This window comes from Chiloscyllium plagiosum, unplaced genomic scaffold (genome assembly GCF_037043375.1).
Source record: "Chiloscyllium plagiosum isolate Xiang-an unplaced genomic scaffold, Cpla_swu_hap1 HiC_scaffold_23, whole genome shotgun sequence".
Taxonomy (NCBI): Eukaryota; Metazoa; Chordata; class Chondrichthyes; order Orectolobiformes; family Hemiscylliidae; genus Chiloscyllium; species Chiloscyllium plagiosum.
Window position 1 is genome coordinate 14,227,809 of NW_028270161.1, and position 21,589 is coordinate 14,249,397.

At 38.7% G+C, this 21,589-nt stretch overlaps 1 protein-coding gene across 3 annotated transcripts in view; it reads left to right on the top strand.

Annotated features, from left to right (window-relative positions):
• Positions 1-21,589, top strand: part of mkln1 (muskelin 1, intracellular mediator containing kelch motifs) — a 136,784-nt gene that overhangs the window by 103,660 nt on the left and 11,535 nt on the right. For all 3 annotated transcript variants that reach the window (XM_087999376.1, XM_087999377.1, XM_087999378.1), the window contains 4 exons: positions 4,638-4,785; positions 8,073-8,187; positions 17,438-17,577; positions 18,329-18,431. In XM_087999376.1, the coding sequence (XP_087855502.1) occupies positions 4,638-4,785; positions 8,073-8,187; positions 17,438-17,577; positions 18,329-18,431 (506 nt within the window). The remainder of the gene's footprint in view (positions 1-4,637; positions 4,786-8,072; positions 8,188-17,437; positions 17,578-18,328; positions 18,432-21,589) is intronic.

The window sequence follows — 21,589 nt, forward strand, 5'->3', positions numbered from 1 at the left end:
TTTTTTATTGTGTGTTACTAATTTTAACTAATTATTTCTGGAAAGATGCATTAAAACATTCTGCTTGGTGTGCTTGAATTTACAGCAGCTAAACTCATCAATATAACAATGTAATTCTCATTTGCGGTTAACGGACCTGCGCTCCTGGAGTAGCGCGTGTGTCTAGTTAGGTCGCACACATTGTATATTACACTTTGAGAAGCTGTGGACCAAGCTGAATGAACAGTGTGATCTGCTGGGCCAGTGTTGTTAGAACCTGTACCTTGTGGATTTCTAGATCTGCCAAGTGTTGCTCATTAGGAGTGATGCTCACCCAATTAGATTTGCAAATAGACTTCGGTTTGATTTAAAAAGAACATATCTAGATTTTATAGCAGCATATACAGCGCCTTAAAGTTATCCCCAAATAATGAAAGGTTTGGAAAAATGCCCAGTACTTGGAGCTTGGCTGAAGACATAAGTTTTTTTCTAAAAGTGTTAAAAAGATGGGCATGGAAGAGTTTAACCAGGAGAAGAAACTACTAATGGTTGACTAGGCGCAAGATGGCAGAAAAAATGTTGCGTTGGGGGTAGTGTTAGCATGATTAGAGGATTGGCTAACGAAGGGAAGATAAGAGTAAGGACAAAGGATAATTGTGTTTTCACGATGATCATCTGATCCCTGTGGCACTGATACTATTTGCAATGCGAAGGCCACAACTATTTACAATGCATATTAATGACTTGGTGACAGAAGTGAATATAGTATTGTCAAGTTTGCGAATGTCACAAAAACAGTGGGGAGACAAGTAGTGAAGACTACAGTTTCAGTAAAGCAATATAGATTGGTTAGGTGAGTGGCGAAAAGCTTGACTTTTGGAATAAAATGTGGGGAACTGAGAGGTTTTGCACTTTGGCAGAAGAGCTAATTAGTATTTAGTTTAATGGTCTTCCCATTGTCTATCCAGAAAAAAAGTTGAAATTCATTCCAATTCTTGATGTTAGTTTCTCTGATTTCATTTTGAAAGTTACTACTGAATCTGCTTAAACCTGTCGGGTAATGCAATCTAGATGATGAGAGTCTCTTAAAAATAAAAAAAGCAAAGGAAGTGATCAAAGAGCAGGAAACGAGCAGTTGATGCTGCTTTCACCGAACCTTGTTACTGACTCCAGTGGTGAACAGATATTTAATGAGATCTAATTGGGAAACAAACTTAACATTTTAGAAACATATGGAAGCTGTTGTTTTGCAGTTCTGAGTAATTAGTTCTTGTGCTGTGATGACCTAATTTTGAGCCTGATTTTCTGTTCCTAGTTGTGCATCTTGTTTGTTTCTTCTGCATTATTGATCTTTTGCACATATAAGGTAGTAGAATTTTATGCTTTGAAATCCCAGTATAACCAGCTTTGTGCTGCAACTCCTCAAGGACTGGAAAATATATCCCATTGGCTTAAGCTGAAGGCCATTTAAGATTGAAGTCCTGATTTAGCTGCATCCCACATATGTCATCTGTTATCGGTCTATTGCTGCTTCAACACTAACTGCATTTAACAGAGAGTTGGGTTATTTTCGTCTACCTGAATGATGGGTTTGAACACAGACTCATCAGTGTAATTCAGGAAAATATCAGAAAACAAAATTAATTCTTCCAAACCCTTTCACTTCCCGGAATTTTATTTAGTTGCTCTTTTTAACAGGTTTATTCTGTTTTTTTTCCAAAAGTTCCTTTGTAACTACTTCAGTATAAGATTTTCAAAGTTTAAAGATATGTCCTGCATTCCAAACTGGTAAATCACTACATTGTAGTGCATGTTCTGTATTATTTAGAGGAATACTGGCAATCTGCTTTATGATGTAGTTTATTTAACATGCTACTCATAAGTAGTTGGCATCTGGAAGGACCAAATCTGTGGCTAGTGTTTCTTAAGCTTTGTTGCCATGCAGCACCTTTTAAGTTCTGGTGCAGGTTGTGCAGACATCACCTTCTTTAAATTACCACAGAATATAAGGGGCTGCACACAACCTACTTGCTGCTAATTATCTATTGACTACAGGATGATGCCAGGAAGAGTGGAGGTAGATGACGTCTCTGCAAAGTTTTGTTGGCTCCAGTTGACACATTTCAAGAAAATTAATATCAAAAAATAGACTTGGTAATCTAGTACTTGAACCCAACTCGAGAATAATATTACCACCTTTGTTTATTTAAAGATTTTCCCTATATTTTACCATCCATAGACACTGTTGATAATCAGCCATAACTTTGGCCATTAATGGGGTATGCAGGGCTAGACCACACACTGAGGCTTGAAGTTCTTACCATCACTACACATGACACATCACTACATTAAGTTAGTATTCTAATGGCAAAGTGAATGGACAGACAAAGATAAGCTTATAGCTTTGAACTCATGAAATATTCGGTTTAGTCTGTTAACTCCGGTACTGTATATTGTTTTGGGTGTCTGTCAACATTAGCTGATTGCAACTACATCCAAGTCTTCTAAATTTGGGTGAGTTGAATGTCTCCTAATGTCAAAGGACAGGAAATGAAGTCAAGCAAATAGGGGGTAAACTGTTGATTCAAAACCAATTTTTATTTTTATGAAACAAAACTCTTGTGTTCTGAGGAAGGGTCACTGGACCCAAAATGTTAACTCTGATTTCTTTCCACCGATGCTGCCAGACCTGCTGTTTTTTTTCTAGCAGTTTGTGTTTTTGTTTCTGATTTCAAGCATCCACAGTTCTTTTGGTTTCTATTTTTGTAAATTTTCTCAGAGAAAGTGAGGGCTGCAGATACTGGAGATCAGAGCTGAAAATGTGTTGCTGGAAAAGTGCAGCAGGTCAGGCAGCATCCAAGGAACAGGAGAATCGATGTTTCGGACACACTTTCCTCATTCCTGAAGAAGGGCTTATGCCCGAAACGTCGAATCTCCTGCTCCTTGGATGCTGCCTGACCTGCTGCGCTTTTCCAGCAACACATTTTCAGCTGTAAATTTTCTCAGTTGGCTTTAGAAATCAGTCTTTTTGCAACTATCGATTAACTCAGTAGTGGAGGGGTTTGCTAACCACCTGGATTTTCATTTGCATCATCCATTTACATTGATGAACAAAGCTGGTAACTGCATTTTAACACTTTTATTACGAAAAATCTATCCTTTTTCTTGCCTTCAGTTATGGTGTACAGCTACCACTGTTTCTCATGATTTCCGGATTTTCACTGCCTTTGTCCTACATTCCTGGTGTTCTTCTGAACTAGCTCAAGATCTGAAGAATGGAAGCAAAATGCACTGTATACTGGAAATCTGAAATAAAAACAGCAAATGCTAGAGAAATTCAGCATGTCTGGCAGCATCTGTGGAGTGAGAAACCAGAGTCCTGCTAGATCTGCTGAGCTTCTCTGTTTAAATTTGATGACTGGAGATGTTAACTTGTAAGAGTACTTCTGTAAGTTGTGCAATTTCTTCTCATGAAGTGTATTTAAAGTCTATTTTCCCAGCTACTCTTCATTTCATTTCAAACTAATTAGGCTGCTTCATGCACAAGGTATTGCATGTACCACCAATGCCTCCTTACAAGTCCCAACGCTATTAGAAAATATATTTGGAAGCTACTTGTCAACTGTACAATCTAACGCGTATACCATCTTTTTATAAGAACCATTCATTTTAATATGTTTAAACTGATGAGTTTCATTGAATATGAGTGCACTAGGATCTGAGTATTTTCCCAAGTGACTGACTTAAGTAAGTCTTTGCAGTAAGTAAAGAGTGAACAGAAATTGTTGAAAAAAACCTAACAATGTCTGATACAAGAGTACAGATCAGTTGGACTTTTGGGAAACAAACCCTTCTTCAGATATTAGAGTCGTCAGATGTTACAAATAAGCTGCATTTAAAAGTACAGGGCAGGGTGTACACAAAGCTCCCTGGAGTGTGCTTTCTCTCCCTCATCAACACAGTCATTCTCCATTACATATACTCACATGTGCACAGGCCCACGGGCATCCCACTTGTTCCAAGATACGTCAGCACACCGATTCTCCACTTCTATTAGTTACAACATTTGAGAAGGCAAGCCACTGTAGAGTATTGAGTTGATCAGTGTTATTTATAGTAAAAATATCTTTAAGCTTATCCTCACTTGATTTAAAGTTCCTGAAAAGAGAACATTGGAATATTTTACCATCTGTTAATTTTCTTTCACCAGACTTGAGGCAGTGGAAGACGTGTCATTGAATATTTTTAGCATGAATATAGATAGATAGAGGAGAAAGTGAGGTCTGCAGATGCTGGAGATCAGAGCTGAAAATGTGTTGCTGGAAAAGCGCAGCAGGTCAGGCAGCATCCAGGGAACAGGAGAATCGACGTTTCGGGCATAAGCCCTTCTTCAGGAATCAATAGATAGATTCTTGTTTGTTAAAGGTATTAGATTATTGGAACTGTGGAATTTTAAGCACAAACAGATTTTTATTGAATGGTGGTGTTGGCTTGAGGGGCTGAATCATCTACTTCAGCCCTGTTTTGGCTGCTCAAAGACTGAAGTAGTCACAAGATGGGAGTAGAGCATTATTCAAATATTGCCTCTGAAAGCATTTTGAAACTTGTGTAAATGTTTGCTTTGAAATACGTCATTTTTGAGTTTTTGCACTCTTTAGTTCCAATGACAGGTTTCACTCAACGAGCTACAATTGACCCAGAACTGAATGAGATTCATGTCCTGTCGGGTCTCAGTAAAGATAAAGACAAGCGGGAAGAGAATGTTCGGAATTCTTTTTGGATTTATGATATCGCTCGGAATAACTGGTAAGTGCCAAAGCATAAAAAGATTACCAGAAGTGCTAACCACGACCTCTTCCATGTTATCCAACGGTTTTGTACTGCTTAGCACACTCGGGCACTTATTTTTGGTTTGCTCTTGTGATGATACTATGGCTTTAAGAAGTGTATTTTGTCAAAGAACAAAGAAAATTTACAGCCCGGGAACAGGCCCTTCAGCCCTCCAAGCCTGGGCTGATCCAAATGTACTGTCTAAACCTGTTGCCCAATTCCTAAGCATCTGTATCCCTCTATTCCCCACCTACTCATGCATTTATCCAGGCTCATCTTAAATGAATATACCGTGCCTGCCTCTACCACCTCTGCTGGCAAAGCGTCCCAAATGCCCACCACCCTCTGTGTGAAGTACTTGCCGCGTGTACCCCCTTAAACTTTCCACCTCTCACCTTGAAAGCGTGACCTCTCGTTATTGTCCTTATTTATAGATTGAGATCAGGTGTGCCAATCGGCTTGCTTCTAAGCTCAGAAAATAAACAGCTTGTGAGGCCTTGGTTTTTTTTAAAACGTTGGAACAATAGAAGCAGCCTGAGTGGGGTGGGGTGAGGTCAAACTCCCAGGAGCCGGGATTTTTAGTTTTAGTTTTTTGGTGGCAGTTGCTGGGGTCTAGGAGCTGCTGTAATTCTCTCCCTGTGGCAGTCTGTCTGAGCTTTCTCTTGATACGTTTTCCTCATAGACTGGAAAATTGCCTGAGACCATCAATTTTACTGAATTTGCCTTTGCCCGGGGTGTGTTTAAGGAATGCTCAATATTGGAACAGTTACTGTTTAGTATTAAATAATCTATTATTCTGTTTAGTTTTCCATTAAAATTATTCTAATTTCTTTCTTCCTTTTGTAGTATTTTAACCATAGTGTATGAATAAAGTGTGTTTTGCTTCAATTCTGGTAGTTTGGTGAATTGAATTGCATCTGGAGTACAACACCTGGCACGTGCCTTTAAAATAAGAAAACGTTAGTGTCTAGGCTATTTTGAGGGATTTGGTCTGGTTCATAACACACTTTGCTTGTTTTCTAAAAGCCTGCAGAGCCCTTAAGTGTTAGTATAGAGTTATAGACTAATTTAGCTCAAGAAGAAATAATTCAACCCACTGTGTGTATGTGCTGACTTTTCTACTGTATGTTCAAGGAAGAAATCAAAACCGTACTTACATGACGGATTTTTCGTTTCATTATTTTCCATCAATTTTTGTGCACTTGAATGTTTCCTTTTTAGTTCCCAAGGTAGTCAAACTGTGAGCAACTGCATCTTTTGTTATCTCGGATTACTAGTTTCTAGATAATTAATAAGTAGTTTGACTGTCCTTCATATAAATTTTGCCTGAAATACCTTTGCTCAGCATCATTTTGTGCTTGTTCACTATGATGCTAGAAAGTATCATTGAGTTAATGGCATTAGAACAAAGACAATTGCTTCCACAAACCGGAAGGTTTGAAATTGTAGTCTTGCCATTCCATGATACTTGTTGTGTAACATGTTCATGGTTGTATTTTTTTAAACCTGTAAAATTAGTTCCTTAAAGAGTTGCGAGTCTATTTAGCTGTCAGCTCATTGTTCTTGTGTACCATATTTATACAATGAATGGGGTGAACTGTAGTTTAGGTACAGAAGCACATAGGAGGGGGATGTCCAGCTTTTGCTTCATGTTGCCCTTCGGGGCGGCACGGTGGCACAGTGGTTAGCACTGCTGCCTCACAGCGTCTGAGACCCAGGTTCATTTCCTGCCTCAGGCGACTGACTGTGTGTGGAGTTTGCACATTCTCCCCGTGTCTGCGTGGGTTTCCTCCAGGTGCTCCGGTTTCCTCCCACAGTCCAAAAATGTGCAGGTCAGGTGAATTGGCCATGCTAAATTGCCCGTAGTGTTAGGTAAAGGGTAACTGTAGGGGTATGGATGGGTTGCGCTTCGGCGGGTCGGTGTGGACTTGTTGGGCCGAAGGGCCTGTTTCCACACTGTAATCTAGTCTAATCTAAAAAGATACTATCATTAAAACTGACAATTGCAGCAACCAGGAAATATTCCACGTTGTCTAAACTGGAACTAACTGTCTGAAAAGGTGGGAGAGGCAGAGACCCTATTTATGCTTAAATATACTTGACTATGCACTTGAAGTGCCAGGACTGTAAGCACTATTAACCAAGAAATGCAAAATTAGAATGTAACTTTTTTTTTGGCTTGGACAGAAATAGTGGACTGGATGGCCTCATTCTGTATTGTAAATTTGTTTACACTAAACGTTGGTACTATGTTTTAAGTGTGTATGGTTTCATTTTCTGACATGGTGTCATTTAAAGCACTCTACTGAATTTCAGACCTCCAAGTCAGAAAGTATATTCTGATTTTCTTGATCCACATATTCATGATTGCTGTGCATATTTGACTGGCATCTCCAGCTAAGAGTTAGATTACAGTCATTACTCTGATCTTGACGGTATTGAGGGGTGTATCAGATTCTGAAATGAGTACTGTTTCAGAAGCGCACAGTGTTTCAAAACGTATTGCCTGTATGTCATAGAAAAAAATCCTTAGCCCATTGAATCCATGTCTAACCCTTCTATTATTCTACATAATGCAACTCAGTTCTACTCCAGCTCTTTGTCCGTAGCCCTGCCATTTTTTTTCCAAACTTCACCGTTTATCCAGATCCTTTTGGAAAGTGTCGGTGCTGCGAGGCCTGCAGAATATTTCCATTGTTTTCTGTTTTTAAGTCTTGTATGCATGTATTCACATGGGGACAATTATTTCCATCTGGAAAAATACCCATAGCATTCCTTTCTGAGTTGTGTTCTCTCGAGTTTAAATGGTTAACTTAATTAAACTTTTCAAAATGTTGGGACAAAACCTAACTCACTTTTATCTCTGTGCGTTAATTAAATAAAGCTAGTGTGGTTGTGTGAAGCCAAATAATGTTCAACCAAATTGATTGTTTTCTGATGAAAAGAGAGAGAAAGTGATGTGTACTTGGGATTTCATATGGAGATGAATTGAAGTGCATCAAATGAACAACTGACAAGGTAGTTAGAGAGAAACTATTTCTACTGGTTAAGAGTTTAGTCTGAAAAATATAGCAAAAGGCGTTTGATGCTAAAACAATTGAGAAACGCTTGGATGAGAAACATTCGATGTAAAATTAAAGGATCCAGGGCAAAGACAAATGTGTGGAGCTACATATGACCTTGAATAGTAGAACAGACTTGAGCTAAATGTTCTTTTCCCTTGAATCTACATTGTTGTAATGACATGTTTCTCTGTTGCATAGGTCCTGTGTTTACAAAAACGATCAATCTATAAAAGATAATCCAAATAAGAGCCTTCAAGAAGAGGAGCCATGCCCGCGATTTGCTCATCAGCTCGTCTATGATGATATGCATAAGGTATCTTCACATTTTTGGTTCTCATTCACTCTTGGATTTATTTTTTCCTTCCCGACTTTTTCATCATCTGCTCCCAGAACATTTGCCTTCATTGTACAGTCAGATTAGCTGAAAGCAACTATCACTTTTGTGAGCAAAGAGCAAGCTGACTTGCATCCTATCATCATAACCTTATTAGAAATGGGAAAAAGACCCCACACTTGAGCCAATAAATCTGCTTCCTCAGAGTTCTGAGCAAAATCTTTCCTTCTTCATTTTTCCAATCATATTTTGAGGACTTGTGCCGAAATCGACTACCGTCATGGCACTGTTCAGGTACTGCTATGTGAGCAATATATTTGTTTAGGTGTCTTTTGGAATATGAAAGACTTAACAAGATGCTTGTCCGATTTGAAGTTTTTCTTCAAACTTCTGATTCTAACACCAGCTTAATGGCTATGTTTTTAGCAAATGAATTTCTGTTACTTCCCCACCATCTTCGTCACCTTTCAAAAAAATCATGAAATATTTTTGAAATGTTGTTGGTGTATCTCTTTGCCCTACATCCACAAATGTGGAAATCCTGTATCTTAAATCCAAGGACTTTTTTTCTGTACTAGATCTTGATCAGATGTGGCAATGGAAAATTAATAGAGATGAAGATAATTGTCAGGTAATAGAAAAGAAGACATGAAAAGCATTGTAAAAAGGCTGTATTTAAAGTGCTTAACTTTGAAGTAGAAGTGTTGGCTTTTCCAGCTCAGCAGTTAAACTGGCAATTAATTTATTTTCCTTTTTCTAGATTTCCCATATTTGACTACACTAAATTTGAAATGCATGGAAATGAATATGAAAGCAATTATATACACACTTTTGTTGTTATAGCATTCTAGGAAAGTACTGCTCAAATAGAGTTGTTTGATTTTCTGTTTTGTTGTTTGCCCTGCAGAACTGGTTTTGTTGAAATAGTTTTGTACCCAGGGTTATCAAATTATTTCACCTGTGTGGGTAGGAACATGAGAATGTATATAGTTGATAAAAGCAATTATGATCCCAGAGAACGGCCACTGACGGTGTGGAAGTAAACTTGTGCCTGTTTAAATTTCTCAGCAATCTGTGCCCTGTCATGATATGTGAGATCATTGTGGCCTCGAAAAGACACTGCGGACTACAAACTATCCCGTTATCCTTTTACTAATGTTGAAATAGATAAATACTTGATTTTATCTTGGCCTGTTCTTGACTCTTAAAGGATAGTGTCATGTGAAAAAGGAGCTTGTCAGACAATCTTTTTCTCTTAATTTGCGCTCCATTTCTGGAGGATTGATGGATGCCAGCGTATGGCTGTGAAGATGCTGGGCAGCATTCAGTACTTTGTTGAAGTGACCCTACTTTAATTGTAAGTGCTGACATCCAGGATGAGCAGGGAGTGCTGCCATTTGTTGCTTTCATCTACATTGGTGTGCACTTCCTTATTTGTCACGAGTTTTAAGTAGTTTTTTTTCCTTTCTTTTCTTCCCCATCACTCTTTCCAGCTTAAAAACCCTGCAGCTATGGCTGACATCAGTAAACTAATTAGTGCATTAGAGTTGAACCTGCTATTTCCTGATTTATATGGCTCATTTCCACACTGGGTTGTGATTTTTTGGAACTGAGCAATAATTCTTTCTTTCTTTTCCTCATTTGGATGATGCGTGAAATAATTGACATCTAATACCTTTCCCTTTGCAAAGGGACAATTGAGTACTTACCCCCTTCAAAACAGAGCTTCTTTAAATGGGTTGATCTCTTTCATCAACCCAGCTTACCTGTTTGCACACAGCTGGCTTTGTTCTTACTGGAGTCAGCAGTTTGAAGGCTGATATAATTCAGCAGGGAAAAGCTTGCATTTGAAATCCAGCTCAGAAAATCAAATTTCCTTAGAATAGAAGCAGACCCCTCTTATTTCAATAAAAGTAAAACACCTGTTGCTGTTCAGTGTGTTCACAATGCATCAAGGTGGCCTTTTTCTATTGGGTGCATTCCAGCAGAAGCCACAACGCAGCAGTCACTGTGAGGACTACATTGTGTTTGAGCAGACTGCAATGCCTCTTAAGGTAATGCAACTTAATTCACTTGCTGCAAAGTGAAATCACACCAGACTAAATCTCTTACCTTTGAAGTGGTTTAGCTAAGTTAGCATGTGGGTACAATAAGTAATTAAGGCACAAATTAAATTTTGGCCTTTTAAAAACCGGGAATTCTTGTTACAACTATACTGTGTGTTGGTGAGGCGACCCTGAAGTACTGTTTACAGTTTTGGTTCCTGTATTTCAAAAGGATCCACGGGTATTTGAAACTGCTCAAAACAGATTGAAGTGAAGAGATTGACATATCAAGAACAGCTAAACTAGTTAGGTCTTTGTTCATTAGACTTGAGAAGAAAATGCAGTGATCCTATTGAAATATACAAGTTTGTGAAGGGGCTTCACAGGGTAGATGTTGAGAAGATTTTTCCATCAGCAGGACATGGTTTAAAGCAGAACATTTGAAACTCTGAAACAAAGCACGTTCTCCTCTCAGATGGTAGTGAATATCTGAAATTCTCTACCACACAGGGTACTGGAGGCTAGAATACAAAGTATTTAAGTAAGTAGTTAGATCATTTTAAATGTGTTAGGGCTTGGAAGCTAAAGAACTTCGGGAAATAAATAGCAACAGCTTTAAAAATGTCCATATTATATTGGAAGAGGTGCTACAAGCCTTAAAGCACACAAAGTGGATAACTTCCCTGGACCTGAGCAGGTTTTACCCTGGAAGTGATTGCTGAGCCCTGTGCTGAGATATTTGTCTCATTGGTAGTCACAGGTGAGGTGCTGGAAGACAGAAGGTTGGCTAATTTGGTGCAGCTATTTAAGAAAGGTAATAAGGAAAAGCCAGGAAGCTATAAACAGGTGAGTCTAACATCAGTGGTGTGCATGTTGTTGGAGGGGATCCTGAGGGATAGGATTTACATGTATTTGGAAAGACATGGACTGATTAGGGATAGTCAACATGGTTCTATGCATGACAAGTTGTGTCTCACTAACTAAATTGAGTTTTTTGAAGAAGTAATGAAGAGGATAGATAACGGCAGAGTGGTGGATGTGATCTATATGGGCTTCAGTGAGGCGTTCGACAAGGTTCCTTATGGGAGACTGGCTAGCAAGGTTACGTTGCACAAAATAGAGGGAGAGCTAGCTATTTGGATACAGAACTGGCTTGCAGGTATGAGACAGAGTGGTGGTGGAGGAGGGTTGCTTTTCAGACTTGAGGCCTGAGACCAGCAGTGAGCCACAAAGATCGATGCTGCGTCCACTGCTTTTTGTCATTCATATAACTGATTTGGATGTATGATTAGCAAGTTTGCAGATTACACCAAAATTGATGGTGTAGTGGACAGCCAAGCAAGTTACCTCAGTACAGTGGCACCTTGAGCCGAGAAATGGCAGATGGAATCAAAATTAGATAAATGTGAGGTGCTACTATTTGGAAAGGCTTATCAAAGCAGGATCTGTACACTTAATGATAAGGTCCTGGAGAGTGTAGATTTATAGTTCATTGAATGTAGAGTCACAGGTAGCCAGGATAGTGAAGATGTTTGGCATGCTTGCCTTTATTGGTGAGTGCATTGAGTATAGGAGTTTGGAAGTCATTATTGCAGTTGTACAGGACATTGATGAGGCCACTTTTGGGATACTGCATGCAATTCTGGTCTCCTTGCTATAGGAAGGTTGTGAAATTTGAAGGGGTTCAGAAAAGATTGACAAGGATGTTGCCAGGGTTGGAGGGTTTGAGCGAACCCTCCAACCCTGGGGGTCTAGAGTTAATAGTCTGGGGCTATTTTCCCTCGTGCATTGGAAGCTGAGGGGTGACCTTAGAGGTTTATACAATCCTGAGGAGCATAGTTAGGGTGAATAGCCCAGGCCTTCTCTCCAGGGGAGTGGAGTCCAAAACTAGAGGGCATAAGTTTAATGAGAGAGGGGAAAGATTTAAAAGGGACCTGAGGGGAAACATTTTCACGTAGAGGGTGGTGCATTAAGCAAGGTTGAGGCAAAGGTGCTTAGCAGAAGACTCCTTTCCAATTAAGTAAACAGCTTGCGGCCTTAGAGATTTTATTTAAAGTTGGAACAGTAGAAATAGTGGAATGGGTGGGGTCAAGCTCTCACAGAATCAAGGTTCTTAATTTTAGTTTTCTGCAGTAGCTGGGGTCTTGAAGCTGGATGTGGAAGCTCTTAATCCTCTCTCTGTTACATCTAAAAGCTGCAGTTCTCTTCCTGTTGCTGGAATTGCATGTGAGATGATCTATTTTACTGAATTTGTCTTTGCCAAGGGTGTTTGAGATATTTTATTGAAACAGTTAACTTGCAGTAATTAATATATTTTCTGCTTTGGTAAGCATTTCGGTACAGTTACTTTTAGTTTGCCTGTATTTTAACTGTAGTATAAAATTAGTGTTTTGCTTAATGTCAATTAGTTTGATCATTTGAATTGTATCTGGAGCGCAATGCCTTACATTTGCTTTTAAAATAAGAAAAAGTTAGGATCTAGACTATCTTAATACATTTTGAGGGGATCTGATTCATTCACAATGTAGCAGCATCACATTAGGTGTGGCTTTAAAATGGGATAATGCAATTTAATAGAGCAGCATTATCCATTTTGAACTGTAGGAGTACAGCTGTACATAAAATGAAAAGGTAAAGCAGATTGATTTTGTTCAGTAATTGCAGGATCAGATCCATGTGATTGCTAGAATTCTTGAAGGAGGGACTGCAGTACAGCTGAGTGCATAGTTTAGATACTTATAACTAACCTGTCTAAGATCTCCCAGCGTAACTATGTGGTTACCCATTGTATATTATTTTCTGCTGAAGTATTTCATCATAATCTCGTGTTACCTCCCATTATTGAAAGACCATTGTTGTGTATGGTCTTTGAGCCATTGTGTGCAGATAATGTTAATACAAGATTGTGGATAACTGGCGTTGAAATATCTGGCTATAATTCACTCTTCGTGGTTTAGATGGTCTGAGAACCACAAAGATGATATTAATGTGATTTGTAGATGCAAATAAAGGAAAATATAGTAGCAAGTAAAGCTTAATATTGTTTTAAAAGCATAAATCATTCTGGTAGTGTCAAGTTGATTTTTAACTCCGTGTTGGAGGAAAACCGTGGTTAAATTAGAGACATATGGGTAAATAAGGAGATAACAGTTTCACTGGCAGGAGCATATGTGACCAGATGAGACAGATTTAAGGTAATTAGCACAAGAGCCTAGGGAACAGGAGTGTTTTTATGTAGCGAGTTCTGATTCTGAATGCACTGTTGGGAAGGAAGAAAGTGGATTGAATTGTAGCTTTCGAAAAAGAATTAGATAGAAGGGGAAATATTTCAGGGAAAATGAAACTGATTGGATGCCATATCAAAGTCCAAGATGATTTACAATGCATTGAGTGGTTGCCTTATGTGCTGTATTAGTGTTCTGTGCCCCCTTCCCACTGGGCTGACCTTGGTCTTCAGGCAGAGTGAGAGTTCTTCAGCAGCTGAGGGTCTAATAAAAATGTCAGAGTGATTTAACTAGGTCCCTGATATGGTTTTATCAATAAGCTTGTGACCCATACCAGAATTGCTGGCAAGGAACATCCGTAAAAGTAAGCTTGGATTGGGGGGGGGGGGGGGGGTGGCTGTTAATTTTTTTGTAGACCTTATTTGTAAGTTTCCTTGGATGGAGTGGACAGAGATCTCCCTTGCCCTCTGTTCTCCAACAACACTTCATTCCAGTCACCAAACATTGTGCATTTGCCCAACTTGAAGAGAGTATCCTTTAACAATGGCTATGTCTATACATGAAGGATTGATTGTCAGTCAGGTGCATATTGCCACTAGATTGTCCAAAGAGTTCATCTAGGCCTTGAGGCGTAGGAATTCTTGCCCTTGCAAGATGAATAATCTCTTAGATAATTACTTTGAATTTCTGGTTTTCGAATACTTTTCACAACTGTGAAATTTCTTCCAAAATTACCAGAAATGGTAGATTGGTATAGATTGTCTCACTGTATTGTATTTCATGTCTGATGTTTAAAGAACAGCCTGATATGTTTTTTCTGGTCAACAGAGATTTCAACTTCAAGTGTAAAAAAAAATGTAGAGGCATTTGCTGGAAGTGGTGGCTGCTCTTGATAAATATTAAGTTACTGATCTCTGATAGGTGACTTTCTCAGAGTAAATGATTTTGGATTTTTCTGCACTATCACAGGTGGCCCTCAGGGTGAGGTATTTGGCCTTTGTTTTGTTACTGGGGTTGAAGTGCCTGTCTTCAAGCCTTATGGTAGTAGTTTGTTGATGAAGCTACTTTCTGAAAGCATTCTTGAGTGCCCATGTGAAATGCTGCACGTAGATAGATGGAGTACAAAGGAAGGCAGACTGATGGTGAAATGCCTTAAGTGATTTTGCATAATTCTGCAAGATTGGCCCTAATGTTGCTCTTCCCATCTATATTCTCACCAAATTTTCAGTTCTTTCTCTATAAGTGCTGAGCTGACCAACATAGCAGATGTTGCTTCAACCATAACCTTGTGTGAATCATGAAATGAAAGATGTGCCTCAAAGTCACTTATGTTTGTCTGAAGTACCATCATGCCTTTCAACCAAAAGTGTCTCTGACCATCTGTATGTAAGACATTTCCAAATAATGGCAAAGTTAGCTATTTCCTGCTGATCCAAGATTGTTGGAGCTTGAGTGGGCATTCTGACATGGCATAGTATTATTTCCCCACATTGTTTCTGTCTCTTTTAGACAGTATGGTCCAAATTGTCAGAATCAGCTTTTTGCTGCATCTGTTTTTACATGCACCGTGTTAAAACAGTCCTAACAAAATAAAAAGCTTTCATGATCATAACTGGCTTGGAACTCTGGAAATATCCTATGGCTCAGTGCCAGACATTAAGCACTGCAGTGACAGCTTTATTATGTCTTTGTCTCTTGTACAGCCTTTGGACCTAGGATGAAAAATATATTTAAAACAGCCAAAGTAGCATAACATTGAACGTGTCAGTACCTGCGACTCTCTGCTGTTAGATTCTGTGTATGTGACAGACACTGGTTTCATTCGATGTTGTGCTCTAAACTGTTCTGCCATTTTTTGTATGAATTTCTAGTTGGATCAACAGTCCTTATAGCCAGTAGCTATACAGTGGAAGTTTTTTGTCTCTGCAAATTGTTATTTGATTTCAAATTGATTTCAAAGCTCCATTGACCCTTGAGTTTGAACCAAGGTATGGAACCTTGGAAGAATAGTGGTTGCTTTCTTTGTCAATTACAGTCAGGTGATCAAGAATGCAAGTTAGCCTTGCCTGATGTCTCAAAAATTCATATCATTTTTCATAACACAGGTTAGACTTTTTTTGGACATCAGTCAATTTGCAGGCATCTAATTCAAGGACCAATCTGATTATAGCTCATCAAGACATTAATGGAAGTGAGTGGATCAAATAGGCCAGTGTTGAGAATGCTCGAAGATGTATTGGTCTGGCTTGATTGCAACTTTGTTTAGGTGCCTCTCTGTCTGGAATAACCTTTGGAAGCTGTTGGCTATTTTATTCGGCTCAACTTTATTTCTGTTTTCTGGTAATGAGGTGCAGGTCAGTGGAGCTGAAGCTGTCTTGTATTCGTCCAAGATTTATTTTAAAAAGTCTCTTAAAGCAAACTGTGAATCTTGAAATATTGTTTTGATTTCTTAACTTTTGTTATACCCATGATGGAAATAATGGACTGAAATCAAGCCCAAATTATCAAGGTGGCCAATTGCTTCTCTTTACTACAACTGTACAGATGAAAGTTAACTTTCACTGGAGTTACATGAACCACTCAAAACAATTGCTTTATTACAAATAAAACTTTGAAGTAAGTGGCAAACTGATTAGCACCTAAATTCAAAACTAATTACTCTTAATCCCACAGCCAGGCACACTGAGCACAAAGACAAGTCGTTGCAAAATTTTTAAGGCGAAAACATTTTTATAAACAAGCCCCAGTGGGTCAAAGGTCTGAAAACGAAGGATAGAATGTGATTGCTGGGCAACTGTAGCACAGAAGCCCTCCCAGACCTTGCAAAGTCTGTTTTTCTTTCCCCTAGTATACTATAAACCCCATCTCCTGCCTCCTTGAATGCTTTGTTTCAGTAGTTTCTTCCCAGTCACCTGATTTCTAATAAACAGCAGTAAAACACAGCACACATTTCAAAGGAATAGCATGGTTAAAAATGCTCTTCAATGTCGATAATGTCCAAGTAGTTAAAAGTTCCCCAGGCAGTCCTTAAATAGAGTATAGTATGTTCTCAAAACTTTAGTAAGGAAAGATCCAAATTAACTGTAGTTATTCATATATTGATTTGTGTTTCTGTATAAGTTTACAGAGTGTAATAAATTGACAGCATTAAACTAAACAGTATCTCAATCTCTCATGTTTCAACCTTGAAGCAATCTTGAGACTGCAGTGGCATTCCTGTTTTTCAGTGCAAAATAACTGAAAGTAATTGTAATCTGCTGGATAGTGATTGATTCCATAAGTGAAGTTCATTATTTTCCATTCATTGAGGTAAAATCCTGTTTTTGAACTCCTGGTGCTGAAATGTTCTGAGGAGAAAGTGAGAATTGTGATTGTCCACGTGTTATTTCCAGTGGGGTGAAAAATCAGGGAATGCTTAGCAACTAATTATCAGTGACATCAATAAAAACCTAGGTAGCAGTCTAGAGACGTATTTCTTAATTTAAAAGTGATTTGGGAAAGAATAATTAGTAATAAGTGTTCTCCGTTCTATTTAAATGGATCTTTTCCTTCTCTTACTCTTCCACGTTTTGTCAATTTGGACTCCAGCATTAGATGGCAGTTTATGCATGAAGTTAATACTTGTGTGGATGTCTGTTCATTGTATTAAATACTTGCCTGCTTGCTTCATGATTGGTCTGCACGTTTGTGCATTCGGGACATCTGGAAAACAACCAGGCATTTTCAGAATACCCATCATCTGGTTTAAATGGACACACCTGTCAACCTTACTTGCCACCACTCTCCCACTACCTGCATGTTCAAAGCAAACTCTAAAGAGAGAAGTCCATTTGCAGACTTCTTTCAGCCTCAGAATTATTTGCCCTGTAATTTTAGCTTTAATGTATGTTTTTAGAATGTTGATCAGAAGTTTAATTTTTTTTGCATGTAATAAATGAAGTCCTGTATTTATGAGAGCAGGTTCACTACTTGTTTGGTGGGAATCCCGGGAAGTCGTGCTCACCCAAGATGAGATTAGATGACTTTTGGTCACTGAAGCTTTGCCGCCCTTCTAAGGACTACCTCCTGAGACATTGCAGATACCTCATCCGGAGACACAGGTATACAAGAACAATCTCCAAAGTTGCTTTCGATAGAGCACAGAACTTGCGTGCCACTCAAAACTATCCTGAGTGTTGATTGTACCTGTGGATCTGTGCCAGAAGCTTGGTTGTTAAACATCCTGTTAGTTTCCAGCTATTCCTGGTTGTTCAGCCTCATTTGATGAATAATATTACCATAAGGTGTGTTTCATTGACCTTGGTGTCCATTTCTTCTTCAGATATATTTGACAGTTGCAGAGCTAAAGGAATTAGATGCATTTTTCATCTGTTCTCATATTTCATAATAATCCAACCCATACATGTTTTCCTCTTTGTTATGAAGTTTTTTTAAGAGATACTGGGAAATATACTGAAACATGGTTTAATATCTCAAAGAAAAATCAACTTGGTAGTCAGATTTTTAATGTAACTTTTGTTTTGCAAGGACTGTCCTATTCATTGGTTTGTCCCTCCCTTAGATTCCCATAGACCCTCTCTAGTTTGAGAGAATGCCTGAACTTCTAACATTGCAGCTATGCAACTGACTGCAAGAAGCAGTAACAGTGTCCTTTTTCCATTGAACAACTTTTACTCATCATCCCTTTGTCACCTGAAAGTGCCAGATTTCCAAATCACGTTTCCATTCATTATTCTAAAACTACTGAGCTTTGTAACTGGAGCTGTGGATATCAAAGTATAGTGGAATAGAATGTATTTTGTTCTTGTCCTGCAAGTTGATTAATATGTTTACTTAAATCCTTTACTGTAGGTTTGAGGAAAAAGCTCGAGCAGATCCTTTAAGTGCTTTAAAATATTTACAGAATGACTTGTATGTTACTGTGGATCACTCAGACCCTGAAGAAACTAAAGAGGTAAGGTGGACTGACTTTACAATCACCAGCCCCACTCTTTGTCTTGATTCTGCTGCTTAAGATGATTTATAGAACTTGTGGGTAAAAGGAAGATTGGAGGCTGCAAGTTGACTTTGGACCCAGGTTTCTTTATGCAGAATGTTTGTTTGAGATTGCATAAAATTGAGAGTCAATTTGTAGAGTTTATTTATTGATGTCAACCGGAGGGAAAAATTGGATGAGCAAGGGCAAGACAGGTTTTTAACCTCGACAGGGCCTTGTTTAGGAAGGAGGGAAAGGCAGCCAAAACTTTGTTTACTATTCAATGATTCCTGGTGGGAAATGGATGACTGTGGACCTGTGTTTGAACACCGACCTGGGATTGGCTGTGAAGCAAACATTTTACTGCCTAAGTTTTGACTCGAGGAATGACCACTTGGTTGAGGCAACAGGGCTTCTGTCTATCAGCAGTTTTGTTCAATCAGAAATCAGGTTTTGCATTATTGGTGCAAGGCCCAGAAAAGGAAACAATGATAGGCAAACAGCTGTAGAACGTGGGAAAGGTGATGTTTTGTAGTTGTGTTTTGGTCAACTTATCTATGATGACTGCAGCAGCGTTGATGCCTGTCTGACCAAGGTTCAGTTAACAAAAATACAGTTTTCACCATCAGTTCAAGGTCTGATAGAAAGCACCTCAACGTGTTCTATTTGTTAGCCGATCACAAAAAAAAGCTTTCAGATTCTACTGAAAATCTATGACATGGGTTTAAAATGGGATTTAGGGCTGATATCTAAAGTTTGTTTTCATATGCAGTGATCAACGTGTGGAATCAAATCAGGTAATGGAGATAAAAATTATTCTAAGAATTGGTTGACGCTGGGACCAGTCTACATTGTTTTCTGTCTAAAATGTCCAGTACACTTTTTTTCTTGTGATCAAACTGATTTACTTTTGAAAGTGGTCTTAATAATATATGAATTCCTGGTTTTATCCAGACATCAGAGATTTTCATGAATCTTGGGACTTAACATGAAATTGTTATGAAAGTGATGTTTGTAATTGGCTGTATTTCTAAACTGGCTGCTTATTATGAAAGAATATATTTAAATAACCTTGAATTTTATCGTGAGGTGAAATAATAAAACTATAAGATGTAGGAGCACATTGAGCTTCACTTTCCTGCCTTTTTTGCATAACTATTGATTCCTCTGCTGATTAAAAACCTATTTATCTTAGCCTTGCATATGCTTAATGACTCAGCTTCAACAGCGCTCTGGTGTAGAATTCCCAAAGAGGAGAAATTCCATTTCATCTGTGTTAAATGTGTGTGACCCCTTTTTCTGAGATTATGCCTCTGCTCTTTTAGAATTAGGTTTATTGTCACGTCCAGTGAAGTACAGAAGTGCCATGAAAAGTTTAAAATGTCACCCCATGTCGAGCCATCCTAGTTACAAATGTTAGATATAAAACAGAGAAATAAAGAGAAAATTACATTACCTTAGTTATTCCTAATATAAGAAATAAAGTTAGAAAGATAAACATAGAGTAAGGTTAGAATCTCCATCAGGGTAAACAACCTCTCTGCATCTACCCTGTTAAGTCCTTGAAGAATCTTGTATGTTTCAATGAGGTTGCCTCTCATTCTTCTACATTCCAATGAATGTGGGCCTGATCTACTTAACCTGTCCTCACAAGACAGTCCCTCCATACCTGGGTATCGATCTAGTGAACTGTCTCTGGACCACCTCCAATGCCAGTATCTCTTTCCTTAGATAAGGGATCCAGCACTGTTCACAGTATTCCAGATGTAGTCTGGCTAGTGCCTTGTATAGTTTCAGCAAAACCTCCCTAATTTTATAATCCATTCACCTTTTAAATAAAAGCCCACATTCAATTTACCTTTTCTGTTTACCCTCTGAACTTGGATACTTGATTTTGTGATTTGTAGGCAAGGACTCCCAAATCCCTCTGCTTCATAGCTTTCTACAATATTTCTCCATCTAAATAATATTCAGCTCCTCTTCTTCCTGCCAAAATGCATGACCTCACATTTCTGCATATTACATTCCACCTGCCAAGTTTTTGCATACTCACTGTCTATATCCCTCTGTCGACTCTGTAATCGTCAACACTTGCCTTACCACCTGTTTTTTATGCTATTCACAAAGTTTGTTAGAGTATGTTCACTTTCCTCATCCATGTCATTAAATAATTGTGGCCCCAGCACTAATCCCTTTGGCACCACACTAGTTATAGGTTGCCATTCCTGAAAAGGCTGACCAACTTTCTAACAGCCCTCTGTCTGCCTTGAGGCTATAACTCAACTCTGTCTTCTAATAGTTAGCCACTCCTTAATCAACGCTAAGATACTGTCCCTAATACCTCGTGCTCTTTCTTATTAAGGGACCTGTGTGGTTCAGAGAAAGATAGCAATAACCTGAGCACATGTAATTGACCTCATTGCTGGAATTGTTGACTTCTTGGTCGTTCTGATGAACTCTGGCAAAATAAATGCCCCCAGTTATCTTTTCATTGTATTCTGTTGCAGTTTACCATGTATTTTTAATTGGACTTTTTCTTTTGACTTTGCATTACTGACGTTTTGGGCCTCTGTATTTATGGGCATTGACTGTTTCTAAATTTTCAGACTGCTTGTCTGACATTTAGTATTGAGTGAGCAGGGACTTTCTCTCAGGAGAATATTAGGAAGACTGGTCTCCAGTTCCTACTAGAAACTTCATTCCTTGCCAGCTGTCTACAGTCAGTCTTGTTCAGCCAATTTTGGATTCCAAGTCTTGGGTTACTACAGTGTATTTCTACCTGGCCTACACTATTCCGTTTGAGGTCTTTCAGAACTATCTTGCCAATGTCCTTGCTTCCAACAAATCTTTTATCCCAGCACTCCTTTGTTTGCTGCCTGCATTGAATCTGCAATGTTTTAACTTCAAATTCTCATTCTGGATTTTAGATATTTTCCATGACTTAGCATTACAATATCTCAGTAAGTTTTTACTTGATTCAGGAGATGTGCCTTTGCTGGCTTGGTCTGCATTTATTAACCATCCTGAATTGCTAAGAAGGTAGCAATCCTTCTAGAACTGTTGCTGTCTTTGTAGGTCCAACCACGATGCTGGTTAGGGAGAACTGGTTCAGAACTTTGACCCAGTGGTACTGTGAG